This window comes from Numida meleagris, chromosome 17 (assembly GCF_002078875.1).
Source record: "Numida meleagris isolate 19003 breed g44 Domestic line chromosome 17, NumMel1.0, whole genome shotgun sequence".
NCBI lineage: Eukaryota > Metazoa > Chordata > Aves > Galliformes > Numididae > Numida > Numida meleagris.
The window spans coordinates 7,654,414-7,675,555 of record NC_034425.1 but is presented as its reverse complement, the minus strand read 5'-3'; the positions used below and the strand labels follow the sequence as shown (position 1 = coordinate 7,675,555).

Sequence of the window (21,142 nt, the reverse complement as noted above, 5' to 3'; positions counted from 1 at the left end):
ACTGCCAAGCATTTGGAATATACAAGCTTCATAAAAACCAACACAAACTCAAATTAAGTGTCCCTCTAACATTTCTGCACAGATGACATGTGAAAGAGAAGAAACACCAGCACTTAGCTTACTTACAACCAGTGTCTTTAAGGCGGTTAATTGCATTTGAAAGAAGTCTCACGCAGCCCAGAAAACCAGCTCCCTGCTTTTTATGAATTTTCTTGTGATTCCACACGCTGATTGTTATTGAATCCGATTTCCCAATATACCTGCAAAATGTGAAGAACAGTACTGTGAATGACATCCACTGAACACTTGGAAGATGCTCCAGAAATGACCTCGGGGGAAAAAAAAATTATCAGCCATTACAATAAAAACTGAACACACACTTTATTAACAAGAGCAACTCATCTTTAGATGTGCACATTACGCTGCAATGAAAGTACGTCTCATGAAGGAATTTACTTGAATACAAGTTCATCTAAAATCCTGATTCTGAACACAGGCACTCATAAGAATCCAAAGCCTACTGAAAACCATTTAAAACAGCATCACTGAGACTAGCCTGGGCGCTGTGAACCCATCTCCTCAAGGCGATGAACATGCTTTGATTCATGCCTACATTCAGCCTAATGGAAAACCATGGCGATGCTTGTGGAGGATGTATTGTCAGCAGTGCTAGCACGCAGAACACTTCAAATGCCAGGACAGAAACAGTTCAGCATCCTTCTGCAGCACTCCATCTATTGTTTTTTTCAGGCTACTCTTCCAGACGCTGGGAATGCAAGTCACCCTACTGCTCCTCTGAGCACTCAGGAAAACAGAAGGTAAACCCAGCTACAAACCTGCAGTTAATGAACCTCCAGGAAGCTAGATTATTGCTGAGAAACCTCCAGAAAGGCCCGGTTTGGATGAAACCCACATTACTTCACATGTGTGACCCCCTTCAAGAAGCACCTCAGTTGGGAAGTGCCACGCTCCCTTCCTGCCCCTGCTCAAACACGAACTGCATCCTGCCAGCACTTCCACCCCAATGCCCTGTGAAACCCAGATCTGCTCCTCGCTGACGTCAGGAAACCTGCACGCTACAGGTACAGCATCTTTGCTTTGTTTTGTTTAGCGTGTTTGCTGGAATCTTTGCTCCTCCAAAGCAACTGCTCTGTGAGCTCGTTTTTGTTGTCAGAGGACAACTTCAAACACCTACAATATATCAGTTATTGCCAATGCTGAATAATATTAGTAATTTCAAGTTGAAGAAAATGAATTTGTATCTACATTTAGAGACTGAGAACTGCTCCCAGATCAGATTCTGGCCTTCGGCAGTTTAGTTCCAAGTAGGACTTCTTTGTTTTTTGAAGGAAAGCTAATCAAACAATTCAACCAGTTCCTACACACCTCTCCCACACTGACAAAGACTTTACCAGCTTCAAAACATCTGAGTATTTTCATAAAGATACAAATGATACTGTCAAGGTTGGCAAACCAAATAATTGATCTGGCTTTCATGGTTAAAAATTACAGCTCTGATCACATAAGCTCTCAATTAACACTTCTTCCTTTTTCCTTTATGGTATAAAACTCAAAGCAGAACTTTGAACTTTTTTTTTTTTTTTTTTAAACCACCTGCAGACAGGGACTGATCCAAGAAGCAGAAGACAGACAAGCCCAATGTAGGCACGTATGTATGAGTCTGTTTGAAAACAACAACCAGTGCACAGTTAAAAAAAAACAATCCACAACTGACACAAACAAAATCCAAGGTTTTTGAAAGAGTAAACAGATTACATAATATAGGTTAGATTTTTGGCCTTACAACCTTGACAATGCCAATTTTGCATATAGAAACGAGATGAAGATGGGTATTCACGTGCACAGTTGCAGTCTACAATGTTTCATGTACTTAAAATAAATTCTTATGAGAACAAGCTAGGTGCACTTAAAAATAAAGACTTATCATGACCTGTCTTGAATTTTCCAGTTTTCCTTGTTGCTTTAAAAAAGTCAAAGGTATATGGTTAAACACAATTTCACAATAGAACAGTTCGAATAATACGCAGAACAGCTGAATATACAACACAGTTTCCAAGAATTACTGTAACATTGCAGGGTGAGGTTCTCGTGGTTGAGATGGAGACAACAAGCCATCCATACCAAACAGGTGAGGGCTTCTACAGAACTACTTCACCTACTCTGATTTTTGCACCTGAAAACCTGGCTGATTCACTCACCTAAAGGAAATAAGCAAGGCAAGCTGTATTCACAAAATGAAAAGAGGAGAAAGAAACGAGGAGAAGAAATAGTTCAGTAACTGCTGGTTGGCTTGATAGGGAAATGTTGCATCTATGTTTCTGCATAATTTCAGGCATGAAAATATATGGCTGCATTTAGAGAACGGTGGTAGGAGAAGCTGACGTTCCCAGTTCATTTGGTGGATAAGTTACATTTGTTTTACATCATCTGGCAATGAAGTTCCAACATAAAACTTAGTTAGGAATTTTGTTATAAAAAAGAATGTTCCAAAAATTAAAAACGAGCAAGTTAAAAGAAACAACTTTAATTTATTGGATGCTTCCCTTTTCCTCCTTACACTATTCATTCAAGTTCTTAGAGGTTTTATTTATTTATTTTTGAAAATCCACTCCATCAGCTATATCAATTTCCCCACTCAAATCCTTCAACAAAGATAACAGTATTAGTATTAATGAAGTGGAAATGTGGAAATTCAATTTCCATGTACGTTTTGTGAACTGCAGAGCGTCTGGTCTATTTCCCTGTATGTCCTGAATCTGTAAAGTTAGGGCTTCGGATAAGAATCACGTGTTTGGAAACGTTATGAGAACTGCCTATTCTTAGCACTTAGAGAAAAATCAAGTAAATGCCATTCTGGAAACCTCTAAAATATTTTAATCAAATGTAAAACACGGGGACAATTGTTACTTTGTCTAAATAAATTTATCTTTGCCAGGACAGTTCTCCTGTGCCAAGATACCACGCTCAGGAAGGTTTGGTACCACGCAGCTTTCCAGCCCCATGGCATTATGCACATTTTCCCTGAAGAGTTCAGCTTGGTAGAAAAGCAGAATGAAGAAAGTGGAAAAAAATTATTCCTGAAAAAACACATCTCTTCCTGATCACAAGCCAGATGTATTCCCTCCAGAAAGAGAAAAAATGCAACATCAAGAGGTATGAACTCAGGCTTGGAAGCCAGGAATTCCCTATTTCTAATCCATGCTGTCACTTAGGCTTTTTTTTCTTTTACGAGCTGGACAAATTATTTAATTTGTTTCTCTGTTTTCCAATTTCTGTTGTTACTTTTTTTCCACATTTGTTTTTCTGCTTGTTTTAAGTATAACAGTAGTGTGGTGCCACAAGATATCAACTGTTTTCAGGCTGAAAGAGGGAGCAGAGAAATAATGAGAAATATCATCCCAGATTTTTCCTCTTCTCTCCACACTGACATTGCTCTCTTCTCTGGGAGTAGCTGAGGGGTATTCCGAGCCTGCAGCACGGTGAGAAGCGCACCAAGCCGGGGGCTGGGGCAGGAACCCTGCATGAACACGTGGCTCCGGCTGCCTGCTCTTCTCCCCCTCCTCGGCATGACCCAGCCCAACACTGAATTAAGCCAAACAAACACTGCAAAGCACCTGCACCAAGCAAGCAGCAGGCAAAAGGGCTTCTGCACAACTTCCTAACAGACACACCTCAAAGGTTCAGCAAAGACACGTATGCCTAGCGTGCTTGAGCTGGAACAGCCAGATCTGCCAATGCAGGCCAAACCAGAGCCAGCAACACTTTCACCTGAACACAAAGGGCAACAGCTTCACCACATCAGTCTAAACAGCCACATCAAGGAAGCCAAACTTGCACGGTGATGGTAGAGGAGAGCGGCGGCTCTGCTTGGGGCAGTGCAGCAGCTTGAGAAAGTAAAGGCACCAAACAGCACTAGAACCTGCAGCGAGGAGATGCTGGGGACTGGAGTAGTTGCAGAAGCTGGAAGAGGCTACAGTGAACCAGCTGTATTTGAGAGGTGCAACAAGGAGGAAAAGCCATGAGTCCTTGCTAGAATCTTGGGGTGCAGACTGGAAGGCCACAGAGCAAGGAGAGGACCAGGTGCAGACTATGGCACAAATATCTTTAGAGGCTTGCTGTGCCATAAGGCTGACAGAGAAGGCTGGAATGGGCTAGAGAGAATAGGTGGGAGTGGGAAGGGTGTGGGAGAGACCGAAGCTATGGAAGAAGGGGAAGGAAGAGAGAACAAAAGCAATTTGGTATGGTTTAGAACTACTGGTTTAGATAGTGCTTGAACGCTTTTAGTGCAAGAAGATCTGTGGATGCATGAAGTCTGGTTATTAAAAGCCTTGAGAAGAGCCCTGAACAATAGGGAAAGCACAAACAAGCTTGAAAATAAGGAAGGGAATACATCCAGGGCAAGCATGGTATTTTGCTGACATTAAACTGCATCCAGACAGCAACTATTTGGTAATTTGTTTCTGCAAAGCCTCTCACATTTCCCCCTCTACACACACCCATCTACACTTACAAATCTCACCATCTAACTAATTCAGCTGCTTCCTTCCACAATAAGGAATTAAGAACCACATAAAGCAAAAACAAAACTTTTTTTGTTCTTTACATCACTACAGAATTCTTTAAAAAAAAATTTTATACAACAGAGTATCTGTTATGCTGAATCAGGTTAACAAAACAAAATTCCCTTGGAATTAGCCACTTAATTTAGACATTATTCCATAAATACACTACAACAGATCCATCCTACTGTGCCATTTTCATCTGCTATTACATGATACACAAGATTAGTTAGCAGCAGTGTTAACCAGTTACACAAGTCCTAGACAGAGGACTTCAATGAATGCAACACAACCACGGGACAATTTTACTGCACGTAAACCTACTGCAGTCATTCAAAAACCAAGAAAATTCTTCACAGTAGGACTTCAGAAAAAAAAAAACCCAAACCTACATAACTCCACCTTCCTCTGGTGGATTTCCTAGGCTTTATGGTGGCAGAAGCAAGCAGGCAAGCAGGCATTCTGCCACCGAGACTCCATCGGGTATGCTTGGTGTGCAAAGTATTTCCTGTAGCAGTGGAAGTGTCGTAAGTCAGAGCAGCGTTCCCATGCAATGGTGTGTTGTTAGGGTAAACATTAGGAAGTTTTAAAAGTCTACTATACTATCACTTTCAAAGAATGAGAAAGTTAAGTCCTGCAGCCTACAAGGTCTTCCCTCAGGTGCTTAGCAGTAGGGTGGTTACTATTCTTACTATTTTTTTTTTCCCCTAAAAGGGAAAGTTCATTACCTAATTATCTGGCTCAGATAAAGAGCTGAGACCTGACACTAAGTATATTAAAAAGTTTTCCTAAAATAAAAGACAGATGGTGAGCTGTTGTAGCTCAAACAACTGATCTTTTATTGCTGCTTCAGATTGGAACTGAAGACTAGATTACTGGTATTTATAAATGGAAACAAGTTTCCATAGAGTAAAGTAAGGAATGACAAGTAAGACAATAACAATAAAATGGGATACATGATCATGAAAATTTTGAGAGAGCGAGAGAGAGGATTATTTTCAAATTACGAGGCTTGCCACAACACTGAATTGTACTTTGGATTAGAAACGCTCTTTATACTTCTGTTCATTAAGGAATTCAACTGCTGGAATCAAGCACAGCAGTTATTCGTAGAGAACATGTAATTTATATTGAAAGTAATATCCTACCTAAGCAAAACCTAGTCTTGTTAGGGATCCTATTCCTTAAAAAAAAAAAGTTTCACAGTGGTGTAAATTCCTTACAACAATCTAGCAGGTCTCATGAACATACAGGTTAAGCACAGAGACAAGCACCTGTACGTGAGTAAAAGCAATTTACCATCAGTCATCATGAACAAAAACACAAATGAGCTGGAAGAATGAAATGAAGATCTAGAAACCTTTAAGAAAAACTGTACATTTTAAGTAACATGCCATTAATTTTAAATGCTGTGACACAGAGATGGCCCAAATCTGCCTCAGTAAAATATTTTGCTAGGAGCCCCTTTTCTATCTCTGTTTTGTATAAAACAATGCAGACTGCGATCACAGTCTTGCTTCAAAGCTAAGACAACTGAAGTATCCAGATACAAGTTTGATTGGTTTTATAAAAGAATGCAAAAATACCTTCTCTTCATCCTTCCTTGAAAATTACAACCAGAAAGGATATTTTCAGATTTCACTATTTTTTTCCATTACTCTTACAGCATATTAACTTCCTCCCTCGTTTCCCATGTCCTGTGTTCCTTCTCCAAAATTCAACCAAGTCTCCAAACCATGAGAACATGGAGCACCTACAAGCCCTTCTAACCCACTCCTGTCAACAGCTTACTTGCACTGTCACCACATCACTTCAAAGCAACAGCTGGCAGACATATGGGAGCAGTGGCGAACTGATGACAATTTCAAGACAGAACATAGGTACGGAATGGAGTCATGGGGGAAATAAAAAGATCTGAACAATGCATTGGAAAGAAAGAAGGACATGATGAGGCAAAACTTTTCACTTCTCTTCCTCATCTTCCTCATTTTCAAGAAAGAGAAAATACACAGATAAAAAGGACAGAAAATATGCACGAGCACAAAAATCTACATACAAAGCTTCAATAAACCATATCATACAGAATATTCTATGCTTTAGAAAAACAGAAGAAAAACATGACATAAACATGCCATTGTGATTATACCGCTCAACTGCACAGAAAGATGCTCAAGCAACGATAACAAAGTAAGAATTTGTAATTAAAGAACATCTGAGACAGAAAATGATACAAAGGAGAGAAAAATGAACAAGAAGCAGAACAACAAGACGACAGCGTAGTACTACAAAAAAAAAAACCAAGAACAGTGTGAGGGAAATACTGTCTGTGACTTACTTCACTTTACAAGTGTCAACATGAAAATGTTACGGTAATACTATAGTACATATAAAGCATGTTGCAGACATCATCACTAGAAAATCAAGTACAGTGTTTAGATTTTGAGGGAAATGAGAAAGCGATTTTGACAGATTATTTTTCACCCAAACTAATAAACCCTGGAATATTCACCAGGCTGTTAGTAGGACAGTATTATGAACACCAGACAGTTTCTGTGTACTTTAGAGGACTGCACGTCAAACCTTTGGTTATCACTGTTACCACCTACAGGTCATAATGCTGATTCCATTTTGGATCAAGTGTATTCTTCACAGTATCTGTAGAATGGCATTGGCCAGATCCGTCCACCACAACCTTAGCAAATGGATCAGGAAGTCCTAAGAGAAAGAATGAAGTTAGTAAATGGATCAAGATGCTTCAGAATCCTAAATCACTGCATTTTTTTTAAACACACATATATATATTAATAAAAGCCAGCTTCAAATTAAAAAAATAAGTCATATTTCTTGACTATGTTATAAGAGAATTGCATGTCGTATCAAGAACAGGAAAAGGCTAGACTTGTAAGTTATTCCACACAACTTTTTTTCAGTCTGTATCACTATGTGAAACACTTAGGAGGCAAGGGGAGAGAAAGTATTTCTGGGAAGCCTCTAAACACCTTAATTTTCTTAATTCAGGACAGAGTAAGCTTTTGGTGTATGAAGCATTCAGGAAAAGGCAGGGAAAACAGAACTGCAGTCTTCCTATTTTTAAGGCTAATTATATTCAGTATTTTCGTTGACATCTGTATTAAAGGAAATCACCTACAGCAGATTATACACACTTCTGAGGTGTGCTTTGTTTTCTCCTTGTTTCCTCCTGCACTTTCTCTCCTATCTTAGTACCTCAGAAACACTCAGCACAGGTTCAGTTGCTAACAAAACTCTGTGCAAAGACAGTACTGGACTACACAGCCAAGGGAAAAGAAGCAGGACCAGTGCAGCCTACAATTAGCTCTACTGCAACTGCTGTCCTGAGCTATTAACTGACCCCAGAAGGGACGGTCCCACCACTAACACCGTTTTTCCCTCACACTAATTCCTGCCCTCATCTGCATGCCCAGTGACTCAGCTGCAGGAACTGCAGCAGTGAAACATTATTTGCTTTTTCTGTAGTGTAAGGTTTGCACCAGCGCTGCTTCCTCAGGTGACTCAGACGGAGCCAGTCTGGCACCAGTGTCACAAGGCTGGTGCCAGACAAAGCAGATGGGGATAAAGGCAATGCAGGGAGGAACGGGAGGGGCCTGCTGGGATCCATGCTGCCGACTGGCTTAGCTGCAGTACAGAATTGTTCTTTTCAAAGCTCAGGTCTGATCTTTTGAATTCTTCCTACTCCCAGCAAGAAGGCAGCAGGCAGGTGATGTGTGTGTGCATGCCTACGGAGCCAATAACATTCCTTTCGGCTTTCTTCATCCTCCTTATTAATTAAAATATAATTTCAGAGTACGTAAGTATTACGACACAATTATTAATAATTGGGATGCACTTAAATGTCTGCTGGACAAAAAGTTCTTACATGAAAAATATTTTAAGTGCATGACACTAATGCTAGAAGTCGTCATTTGCTTGAGAGAGTAAATTTGTTTCCCAATCCCGTAAAAAAAAAACAGACAGAAGGGGAGAAGGAGAGAGTTAACGTACTTTGGTTTTAATTATTGTTATGAATATCGTGTCATCCAAGAAAAAAAAGAATCAAAAGCCCTGAAATAAAATGGAATGAAAACATCAAAGACCCCTTCATGCAACTATCCAAATGCAGCAATCACATGCAAAAAGGGATTTACAGAACTTGCATAATATTTATCCCAACTATAAATGTTTAAAACTTTAACAGCTACTTACGGAAAAAGTCCTTTTTCACCAAGTTCTTTGCACACAGTACTGTAGAAAAACAAGAAACGCAAAATGAAGTCTCTGGTTATTAACATCAACAACGTTACTTTACCTGCCCAGCATTTCAGAAAATCCTGCTCAAAACACCACGAATGAACATAAAAGAACTGCGCTCCCACACCACTTACATTATCATGTAAAATGATTGCTGAAAGCTGAGCCAGAAGTGCCATCTTTTGGCAGTTCACCTGTGGGCAGGTTCCAGGGGAAGCCATACAGCGGTGCTTTCCTCAGGCAGCAGCCCCACATGCATTTTTCTCCCTGATGCCAACTTGAGCTGTTCCTACATTTACCGACTGAGTGAACCAGACCATTGCTAACGAGCTCACCTCACCACACGGTGGCACGAACAATTCCTCCAGCAGAATTAGCGGCGTTTCACACACGAGCTCTTAGGCTCTGTTCCACAGAACACTAAAAGCCTTCAGACCCCAGGAAATAGTGCACTAGGTGGTCTTGGCTTTTTTCTTATCTTATGTGGAAAGTAAATACAATTTTTTTTTTACCTGAAAAAACATCAGGGTGGAGTAGACTAACTTCTAACTCTGAGTTTTGATAGCTCCAAAAATATGTTTTATTTGTAGAAGCTGAAGATCTCTTGGGGCTTTTTTTGATTACATTAAAAGGAAGGAATATCTGCATTTATCCACCAAAAATACCAAGGGGAAAACAAGAATGGAGTAAATAGAAATGGGGGTGAAAAAATACATGTACAAAAGGAGACAACTTTCATACAACACTGCCAAAACACACACAAATGACTTCTCCTCACAAAACACGCTGCTATTCAACTACACACGCTTATTTATTATGGCAGGTTTAGTAAGCAGGAACTATTAGATTCCCCTGCAAAACACTGAAACATTTAACTGGTAACAAAGAAAGATTCTGGAGTATTGAGTGAAAGCACAAACCCCCACAGTCAGCAGAAAAAAGAAAACATGGAGCTATGTGGTTGAAATCAATGCCATAGAAGACTCCTGAGTATAGGATTCCTTTTGATATATTTTTTTCAATGAAATCTCCAGTATTTATCACTGCCAGTCACACCACAGTCTGCTCCATGAAACAATCAATTAAAGTCCTCAGGACGATGTAGTAAAACCCCGCAGACCACCAGATGCCCAGTAATTTAACCACTACTCCATTTATATGCAACTGATAACATAAAAGACATTGAAGGAAACCGATAATAACAGAAACTTAGAAAAATGCATCTGCAGTTCCTCAAGCTTGTATTAAAACAGGAATATCCTCAGCCTGACTGCTGTCAACAAACACCACTCACCCAAGGCATCCTTCATCTAGCAATATAAAAATCTTCAAATAAAACAGGCGCTTATCTAGACGGTCACTTTCTGAAATAGATCAGAAAATTATTACTTGCACAGTTTCATCCACTACAAAAAATGGGAACTGTCAAGTAAAGCCATAGATTTTAAATGACAGTTCAGGAAAATTCATCTACAGCACAGTGGGCCAGAGCATGCTCCTGAAATTGCAGAATGCCCCAAATAAAAGAGATTTGGCAAGTCTTTCTCAGAAAGAAATCAGAAGGTTAATTGATGATGAAAACTTCCTTTCGAAATATTAATCAAGTCTGTCAATGCAATTTAAGCAGCACCTCATGTTGCACAACGTACAAACTAATAACTGTTTCCCCAACAATTAGCCATCAGTGAACAAACTCACGCTTTGGCTCAGGTTTTCTCCTTCGAGTAACCACACTGAAGGACAGTCACCATCTAATGCTGACTTTGTCAGGTTAACAAACAGGAGAGACACTGAGAAACTCCCTTAGGTACGCTTTCTGCCAGGTATTTCTATGTATAAAAGCTTAAATCCCAGAAGTATCAGCTCAGTTCTAAATGAAACAGTCCTCCTCCACATACAGAGCTCTTTTGTACAAGTTTTCCCACTGACGGGAAACGTACTACGGTTCATGCTCCATTTTTCGAACCGTTTCAACGCTGCATTAGACCTATCCTGAACATTCTGATAACCAACTGATTAACAGTTCCTTGAGAATAAAAACGAAGGAAGTTCGGTTTCCTATGGATTTATGTCTTGCTGTTGTCTGAAAGCTACAGCTGAAGCTTTTCCCAGCGGTGGGGCACTGCCACGGACGCTCTCCCACGCAGGCTCCTCGGCCTACCAACGCCTGAGCTCTTGCTGCAGCTTTTTCCTCTCAGTTCAGGTCACTGCTGAGTGTCTCAGCAATTCTCAGGAAAGATAAGTAAGCACTGCGAGTTTAAGACTTCTATCCTATGTTAAATTTCATCCGAAGATTCAAAAAACAGAAAGAATCGAAGAAAGGTCACTTTATTCCTGAAAGGGCTAAGTGAAAATGCTGATTTGAGCCCCCCGCAATGAACGAAACGTGCAGCATTACCAGATCTATGCAGCTGCACCATTAGCAGACCCCCTGCAGGCACACAAGGCCACAGAAGGATGTTATTTGTTTTAGAACTAACATGTACCAGTAACATTCTTATTAAAATTGTTTTTAACAACAACAAAAAAATTAAGCTATTTAAACTTGCACTGAAATTCTTCTGAAACTAGAATACAAACCAGCACCCATATACACTGACACGGGTTTGAAAGGGAAGGAGGAGCACTGCACCAGCAGTGCATCATCAAAAGAGATTACTGGCTTCTAGTACACATTAGTAGATAAAGCACTTATTACAAAATATCAGTGAGTCAGTGGATACCTATGTTTTGTATTTATTACAGACTTCCTGGGAAGTCTACAGAAAAGAGAACACCACTATTCCAATATGAAGGAACAACATACACGTGCCAAGACAAACACACACATCAATTTTACATTCTGTATGTTCATTACATATCCTTTTATCATGCCTTATGATCTCATTCTACATATGCTATGGACAGGCACTGCTAAGCGAGCACTGCTGTGCCAGCAGGCAGCCCAGCGCTCAGCAGAGGAAGGAAAGGAGTAGGTCCAAAGCTAAGGTTGAGTTTGCCAGTGTTCTGGCTTTACAGTGTTATCACCATCGTGAAACTAATTCAGCCCTCTCCTGAGTTCAAGTTTTAGCACTGTAATTTCTCGTTTTTTTTTTTTTTTTTTTTTTTTTTTTTTAACCCGAGGGCTTTTCTCCCAGGAAAAGTGCTTATTCCAGAACATATGGAACACATGGGACAGCGAGGAGAAAGACAGGCTGCCTATCAATTTTTACCACAATAGTTCATTTTGTAGACAAGTCTTTCTTCCCCCTACAGAAACACCATCTTTTAATGAAATCCATTAGCATTGCTTTTTGTGATCAGATCCCAGTTGTTTGCATGTAATACGCAGCGCAATACAATCACTGAAATAAGTCCCAGCTGTAGAAACACAATGCTATGCTGTTGCTAATGCGTGTTGTACTGATAATGAATGGTCGTCTATGCTTTAATCTGAATAAAGCTCCCAACTGCTCTGTCTCTTCTTGCCAAAAATTCCCCTTCCTCCTCCAGACTGTGGTTGCATTCCAATTACACTGCTGATTGGAATGAGCCTGCTTTGGGGGGAGGGAGAAGGAGGGACACACCACCACGCACACCCCTCCTGGCTTTAGGATTGCTGTCCCTGAGACACAGAAATCAGTGGGGTATTCTGAACCTGTGGCTGACATTACACTTTTCCTCAGATTGCATAAAACTTCGCAATGTTGTCTTCTTAGAAAAACATTTCAGAGGGGCAAACCGTACGCCGTGCACAGGTTCCAGCAGCATAGCTCAATACTTAAACATTTCAAACAAATTCCTACTGTTTTCATCCATTGTTGGCACGCTGCTGAGCAAATTTTATTTTTCTGCTTGCACTCCCTCCTTGGGTCGGCCTAAATTCCCACATGGAAAGACATAAAACAGGAGGTCTTCAATACAAAAAGAGCTGTAAATAATGCCATACAGATTTGTAACTACAGCTATTGAGGTAATTGTTTTCTCAGTTAAGGTTTTGAAATGAAATTGTTTATCCCAACTATTTACACTGAATTTTATTTTACAATTAATCTTTGGGGATTTTTTTTTTTTTAAGTTTCATTTCCTTTGAAATGTTTTTTTTTTTCCTGCAGATGAACAAACAAAATGACCACAATCATAAGGTGAGAATTTCCTTTCAAGTTAATGAAATCTGTGCATTTTAAGACAATTACAATTGATTATCATCAAGAAAGGACACATGAACGTAAGCAAACCTAACAAATAAACATTTTACAGGTGCATAGGAGTTCTGAGTTCAGAAGGTATTGAAGCATGAAATGCCTAAAACACAGCAGCTGACTATTATGACTATTATTCCAACCCTAATCACTAATCAACACGAGCTGGAGGGTTTCAGGTTGCACCTAGCAATCAAGAAGGCTGCAGCTGTTCCTCTCTCAAATCAGGTCTAGCAAGCCTACGGATGCAAGGTAGATCAGGAGGCTGAACTGGCTTAACAGAAAGCTAACCTTCTGGGGAGATGGATTAGTTTTCCACCGGCTCCAAGAGCTGCACTGACTTACCCTGCAGCCACGCCATCAGTGGGGCTTAATGCAAGGAAGCAGCAGAGGAGGCGAAGAGAGGCTGGACTACAGTTCTGACAGTAACTTGCAGTTGTGCTGTAAAAATGCACTCCAGACCAGCAAGTTTTGCAGTCCTAAAACCCAGATTTTTATTTTTATGCAGACTGATAGTTTTACTTCTGACCCCGCTGTGCAGTTTCAGACATTTATTAAATATATATAGTTATCTATATAAAGGAAGTATATTTTGCCATTAGGATATCAAAATAACTACCTATCAGCTCCATGTTTTCAGAGAGACAATCTTAAAAATTCACACTGAATTTTTATTTTTTATTTCACTAAGCACACAGAAGCACAGATTCAAAACACTGAACAAAGCACCCCTCCTGCAAGCACACACACAGCTGCTTTAAGCATTCTCTGACTTGACTTGGTAACATCTTCTCTTTTGGAGTCTCAGAAGACAGCAGGAATTTAGGATAACCCAACGAGCACTAAAGAAGAATCAGCACAAAACATGTATAAACTCAGATGCTGGCACACCCTTCTTAAGAAAGTTTAATTGTTTTCCGCAGTACTTCACTGGAAACCCAGTTCTACTCAAACTGAGACTCCAGAGACCAACTACTAGCAGGAAGGGTCCATCAACCCCGTTCTTCCGTGGGGAGCAGCACAGAGGCAGCACGTGCTGACACAGAGCTCCCAAACAACAAGCGGAGGGATGCCCATCTCCCCCAGGGCTGGCTGACAAACCGGCGGCGATTTCAGACATCCCCCTTCCATTAAGCCGGGTGTGAACGCTGGAAGAGCAGCCAAGCACCGCGGTCTTCCTGAAGCGGAAGCAGCCAGGTAGGCCTGGAATCACCATCGCTAACTGTTCCATCTGCATGTCTTTTCTGCCCCGAATTAGGAAATGCATACCGTGCTCCCTTCTGCCCCAGGACAAATTGGAAGGGCTGGCAGCTTCTGAACAGGCACAACTGTCTGGAGCAGACATCTCCCGGTACGCTCACGACACACACGCAGCTCACACTGGTAGAAAACCATTTTCCAATTCCCTTTCAGAATTATGAACTTAAATTTAGAATCACATACCTATTCCTGTTGCCTTTTCTTACTTGGAACACACATCAGAACAATTCAGAACTACCAATACTTCTGTGAAGTAGTATTAAGATATGGATATATCAGGTTGACAAAAATCCAGCGCTAGTTCTAAGCGACATAAATCCATTATTGTTAGGCTGATATCCAAACACAAGGTACGCTGCTTTTAAATAAACTTTTAAAATACATTCTAGGGTATTCTTAGCATAAGAAAAGCACTTTTAACAAGAATTGCCTTTAATAATTGTTAAAAATTTAAATTGTCCCATAAACACATTCCTGCAAGTTCAAATTCAGCATAAGCCAGATGCTAAATCCTTGATACGCTGCATGTAAAATGAAACCCATTTCAAAGGATCACAGGCACCTGCTTACGAGCACTGTCACTTAGAGTTCTGTCTCAACAAATTGCAATTATTCCTTTGGGACTAAACAAACAAAACCACCATAACCTACAATCAAACACCAAACAGCAATATGGATGACTGAGACTTGAAAGAAATACTAAATAATACAATTTAAACTACAGCAAAACGTGCCAGAAACTAACAGTAACACTTTTCTTTGCAGCAGATTCACTGCATGAAATTCTGCCCATAGCAGAAGGCTGCGTTTTAACTCATTGTAGAATTCCTGACCCATATTTAACTTGAATGCAACTCACGGAGATTAAAGATCAAGATGAAAAACACCACGCATCTATCACGGAAGAAATGTTAATAAATACGTATGGTATCGTGGAATAGAAACAGATAGGACAATAAATCGTTCACCTCACGCAATAACAAAACGCTGCTGTAAATTCCCGTGAGGGGGAGCAGCAGGACGAGGGCCCGGGCAGCCTGTGCCTGCCATGTCTGCAGGGCTGCTGGATGCGGCCAGATGGAGTCTGCCGAGATTTGCCGTGTTTAGACTCCTGTTTTAACATCGTGATGTCTACTTCACAGTATTGTTTTACTGTAAACAAAAGGCTTCCTTTTCCACTTCTCCTCCCCTATTCCACTCTAAGCCAAAAGTAAAACAAAACACAAAAAACCCCGCACCACAGCATTCCGCGTTCGAGCAAGTAATGCATTCGCGTTTCCTAGATTCATCCAGCGATGGGCTGACTGCCACACACGTCACTAAGCCTCTTCATGTGTCCAGTTTATTTGATACGCCTGTCAAGAGGTGAAGGAAAGAAACGATGCTGCCACTTCTGCGATGAAGGCGGCAGCCCTCCCCGAGCATTGTCAGTCTCACCAAGGCTTACAAGTCTTCTACGGAGGCTCACGTTTAAACCAGCACAGCTCCATATGCAGATGCAAAACCTGAAGATATCTATTTTTTAAAGCTATGTACCAAATAGGCAAATTAATCTGCGTGATACAGCACTACACCATCCCCGTCAGGGGGATGTGGAAGGCAGGGCTTCAATCACAGCCCCAAGCAGCGCAAAAGAAGCAGAAGAAACACGTGGGAAACTTTAAGAAAACAAAGGCTATTGCGAATATTTGCATTTCCTGGTTTAGTGTGGATGGAGCCTCTCAGACCAGCCAGGATGTTTCTAACGCATATCTTGCATGCACTAGGAATTCCACTTAACTTCTCCACCCTACTACAAAAATGACCTAATCCTCACATCTCGCCCATTTTTCACAATCCAAAAAAACACTATTGTGTCAAGAAGCCATCCTAAATACACCACTTACAAGCACTAAATACTATGCTGGTCCATTATTGGGCACAGAAGTCTAAACTTCAAATCAGAAACTGTTAAATGCTTGCAAAAAAAAAAATCTGTCAGTAGTCAATGACGAGTTTCAGAAGTCACCCTTTTTGTTTCTCACATTTGTAATCCGCATAAAATTGGGCACCAGTAAACACAGCCAGGGTAGGAAACAAATTCATTACAAACCAGTGAGCCCACCAGTTTTACTGTATGATCTTTTCAATTACAAATAAATGTAATTCACATTCCTGCAGTATCAAAAACATAACTCCTCAAAAAAAAAAAAATTAAGCCATCACCGAGATTAAGTAGTCTAAAACCTGCAGATGTGGTTATTATATTCAAATGTGAGGGAAGTATACTCTTTTATGAGCATTAATTCTATTATCCTAGAAATACAGAAATAAAATAGTATTTAAGATCTCAGGAAAAGAAAAGGGGATACTCTTACCTCAAACTCTTAAGAATCATTATGCTAAAATCTTACCTCAGTCCTTAAAATCTTGTTTGAAATCCCAGCAGCCAGTTTTTAAGCAAGACCAGGGTAGACTGAAGTCGCACACCCCAAAATACTTAGCAAACAGGATTCTTCCTCGAGGATGAGCAAATAAACTTAACAAGGAAATTGACCTACGTATTTCTCAGCCTCCTTTGATAAGAACAGGACTGGGGGGAAAAAAGCTAACATAGGAAACAAATCACAGCTCTGTTCTGATATATTTCATGTACCTATGGAAATGCACTGGGGGAAAAAAAACACGCTAACAAGCAGCAGAGCCCTCGGATTTGTCTCACTGCAGTGAAACTCTCCACTTTCTGAATGAGCTATAGTGAAGGCAACAACAAAAGAAATTCATGATCTAATTACCAACCAGACAAAAATGCCCTGCATTTTAAAAAGGGCTTCAGACAGGAGGCACCTGCAGCTCACCCCGCTCCTGGCTAGCAGGAGCTGCAGGCACCAGAAGCTTTTCAGACTTCAGGAGCGCTCGCCTGTCAGGACACTGTCACACACTTGATTTAAAGAGGAAGTCTCAACATTCTCACTGCTACAAACATGATCCTGGTGGGACACTGCTGCTGCCGGGGATCTTCTGGGAAGAGGCAAAAGCAACAACAAAAAAAACAACCAACAAAACCCAGCCCAAAAGCACGCACGTTATCTACCCTTCATTCTTAGGCTGCTCTACAGCAAAACGCTGTATTAAGTCAGTCAGTACCAATAAAAGGATTGCCAGCTGCTTTATAAGAAACAAGTCCTAAACACAACAACAGCTAAGGCAACAACTTTCTTTAGGGAAAAAAAAGACATCCTGGCATTTCAGAAACTTGAAGTATTTGAGTGAATTTTTAAATAATCCCTTGGAAAATAAAACAGCGTAAAAAGTTCATGAAGATTGTGATCTCAACGCTATCACTGGTAAAAAAAAACAAAAAAAACCAACAACCACTAGTTAAGGACTTACCTGAGTATTTCACAAATTTCAGTGCCCCATACAGCACAATTCTGTTTTACTACAACCTGATGTACTGACACCAAACTATATTGTGGGAATACACATGAGCGATACTCTTTACGTACATCTTCCTTCAGTACTAGCAGCATCCACAACTTCAGACATGGACTGTGATCTGCCTCCCTGATAAAGTGGGAATCCTGCCTCCTCCTCTAATGTAGCTGAAATATTTATGTGTGAGATCTCTGTATATACTTTTCTAGGAAAAAGTGTTTTCAGTGGAGCGCTCTCAGCTCTGGGTACTGCCTCTCTCTCCAGCTTGACCCTTCAGTTCACCTGGTAGCCTCGTCTTGCCTTAAGATGTATTTAATAAGGCCCTACACAAAAGAACAGTGTCAGCAGAAAGATCTGTGAAGCATATATACCTTTACCTGGTTATCAAGCTTAGGTCTCTGACTACCTGCATCTCTACGTACAGAAATGTAATACCACGTACAAGTGGGGGAAGCATCCACAGCTCACAAAGTACGCAGAGAAATTAAGGTCACCCATCACACCTGGTCAAAGACCTGGCACAGCCCAGTCCAGCCTTACCCCGTCCCCTTCAACAGAAGAAACTTCTATAAAAGCAAAACAACTACAACTCAATGCTGCGCTTTTACACAAGCTGTAAGCGTTGTCAAATCAGTACAATGTATGGACCACTGTAGGAAATAATATGATAGGGATTTTGAAGAAATAGAACGCTAAGGGATTTGGATGGAATAGCTTGCCAGTGTGTGAAAAGAGAATCCTGCTCCCACAGAGGCTTACTCTGCAATTTAAAGTGCAATTTCAGAAGTCTTTTGGGAAGATGGAAAGGACTACACATATATATATATAGGAGCATATGGCAGAAGATACTAAGCAAAGAGTAAGAAAAATAATAACAAGCAGGTGAGACTGAAAAAGGAAGAAGTAAAAAGCATTGATATCGAAAGGTTAACACCATGAAGCAACACTCCTAGCAGTTCAGCAAATGAACAGAAACCCAGATAGATAATTCCAAGAAGCTGGAGCATATTTTATTATCAGGCATCTGCAAAGACAGAACGACTTTGAAACATAATGAGCATGCAAGTATTTCCATTGACCTCAAACACCAATTATGAGTTTCAGAAAGTCTGAGTGGACTCAAAGGAGATTTTGAGGGGTACAAAAGCGGAAAGCCCTCGTTTGCTCTGGTGCTTTTCACTCCAGAAACCCTCTGCCTCTTGCAGTCGTGCTCACAAAGCATCCTACCAACCATCACGCCTCCCGATTTGTACCATTTCTTATATGGCTGCACGTGTAAGGCAGGAGCCAGGGATGACAGGCCCAGTTTTCCAGAGCAATCCTTACATTCATTTCCTGGGCACACTGTTCCTTGGATATCTCAACAGCTAACAGTGCTGTCCCAGGCCTGAGAAATATATAATTATTTCCTACACAGTACAGTAACTTACCAAGCAAAACCACTTTTCTTCTCACAACTGTCTTCTTACATCTCAATTATTTAACAATAAACACCTCCAAATGATGTAATTCCTTTAGTTTCTCTGTCATCTACAGATCTTATAGCTGATATGACTAAAGAATATTTCCTGTTCAGAACATCTGACAGACCTGGCCCATTCTTCATGTACTGTAGAGCAGTAATGGCATTGCCAGTATTACGGAGATTCAAGATTTTCAAGTATTAAAAACTAAAGTGCAAAGGCTGCCCTGGAACTGGCACACCACATTAAAGTACATCTCCAGCTAATCATTTATTTTCACCAAATATTAAAAGGAAAATCCACTAAACTAAGGTTTACCAAGCTTTGCCAGCATCCCTCACGTCACACTTGTGTTCCAGATGCATAACAGTCCTCACTAAGAAGAAATATTGCTGAAGGGACGGAAGAATGGAGCACATCTAGGATGCATGAAAACAGTTTTAGATAAAAATCAGAACGTACCCATGTAAGCTCAAATGTACAAAAGAGAAATTAGAACCAACAGCAAGTCTAGTGGTTTTGATCCTAAATATAGATTGCTGCTCAGGAGACAATAAAAAAAACAGGATTGGAGAAGATAAAGTGTTAATCGCATATTTGGTGGTTTATGAGCCAAAGCAGTCTGAGGTTTAAACTGCTTCTGCTCAGTGCTCATCCCATTCAGAGACGATGAATCATTTCCCATTTGGCAACACTTCTGCCTACAAGGCTGTCTTCTGTGAGATTTCTCCTGCATCCTTGTAATAGATTTGCTAATTTAGTACACCTGACTTTGAGCAAAAACTATTGTTGCCAGCTGTCAGACTAGACCTCGTCCTGTTTATCAGACACATCTAAACCATCCTGTTCTGCCCCAATCACAGAAACAGAACACTCTTTACTAATCCCAGTGCAGTAAATTACTTTCTAATATCCTTGTTTTTCTTACTCTGCCAAAATACCAACACGTAGATTTAAAGCAACAGCAAAATCAATTTATCCACAGCAGCTGGGCTCAAATCAGTTTATCCAGTAACTTTTTTAAAGTAATATTTGCTGTTCTGGTCATTCTGGCCATGACTTTGTGAGTCTCAGCAGTGGAAATGTGACTAGTTTAAATGAAGGTAATATAAGCTCACGGGGAATGTATTCAAGCTTTTTAGGCAGACTTCCACATCTCTTCGAAAGATAAATCTGAGCAGAACAAAGTATTAAACGCCTCACACACACTCAAACATCTCATTTTCCCAAGGGCTTTGCGCATGCAGAAGAAAACTGCATTACTTTCTGTTTATAAATATTTGTCTGGACAGCAGCTTAAAAGGGCAGGGCAGGGGCTACAGAAAAATATGTTCTGTTTTCAAAGAAAAAAAACCAACAACCAAAACAACCTGCCTACACGGAGTGTGGGAAACATATGAAAGAACAATCTGTATATGACCCCTCTAATCCTAAACAAAATCTACCAGAATTTGCCTTTACATTCTCCATTACACGTATCAGTTATGCAGACGCAACAAGTGGAATCACTCCTTTTAAGTGCCCTGAATTCCTACTGCGCTTTAAAAAGCTTACAGAGTTCACCTAATGCCCATGGAAGATGCTATTTCGATACTTCTACTCTTCCAAATATTGTCAAACTCAGTATAATCAACAAAAACACAAGAACACATCTATTCTCCCCCACCCAAAGGAAAAAAAACAAACAGTATTTACATTCCTCTTTCTTTTTTTTTTTTTTTCTTCCTTTCTTTCTCCATTTTGAGAGGGCCATGGAACTGCTTACTCATTTCCAGCATTCAGATCTGGCTCCATGAATTCCTGCTGATGCGAGGCGCTGCACCTGAGCTCTCCCTTGGGACTGACTCTGAGTGGCTGTGTCCTGTGAGCAGGTTCCTCGCCGCCCCTCAGCTGGCTTCTGCTCTACGTGCTGCCAAAACTAAACTGACCTGTATTTGCTTATTTGCAAGCCCAGCTGAGGACCTGCACTAATGTT

General features: G+C 40.5%; 1 protein-coding gene across 2 annotated transcripts in view; it reads right to left on the bottom strand.

Annotated features, from left to right (window-relative positions):
• SMURF2 (SMAD specific E3 ubiquitin protein ligase 2) overlaps positions 1-21,142 on the bottom strand; it is a 59,561-nt gene that overhangs the window by 25,040 nt on the left and 13,379 nt on the right. The window contains exons 1-4 of one of the 2 annotated variants that reach the window (XM_021414748.1): positions 10,141-11,908; positions 8,802-8,840; positions 7,187-7,295; positions 127-260 (exon numbers count right to left, since the gene is read on the bottom strand). In XM_021414748.1, coding sequence (XP_021270423.1) covers positions 127-260; positions 7,187-7,295; positions 8,802-8,840; positions 10,141-10,156 — 298 coding nt within the window. In that variant the 5' untranslated portion in view covers positions 10,157-11,908. Of the gene's footprint in view, positions 1-126; positions 261-7,186; positions 7,296-8,801; positions 8,841-10,140; positions 11,909-21,142 lie in introns of those variants that run through there. The other variant, XM_021414747.1, reaches the window with a different exon arrangement.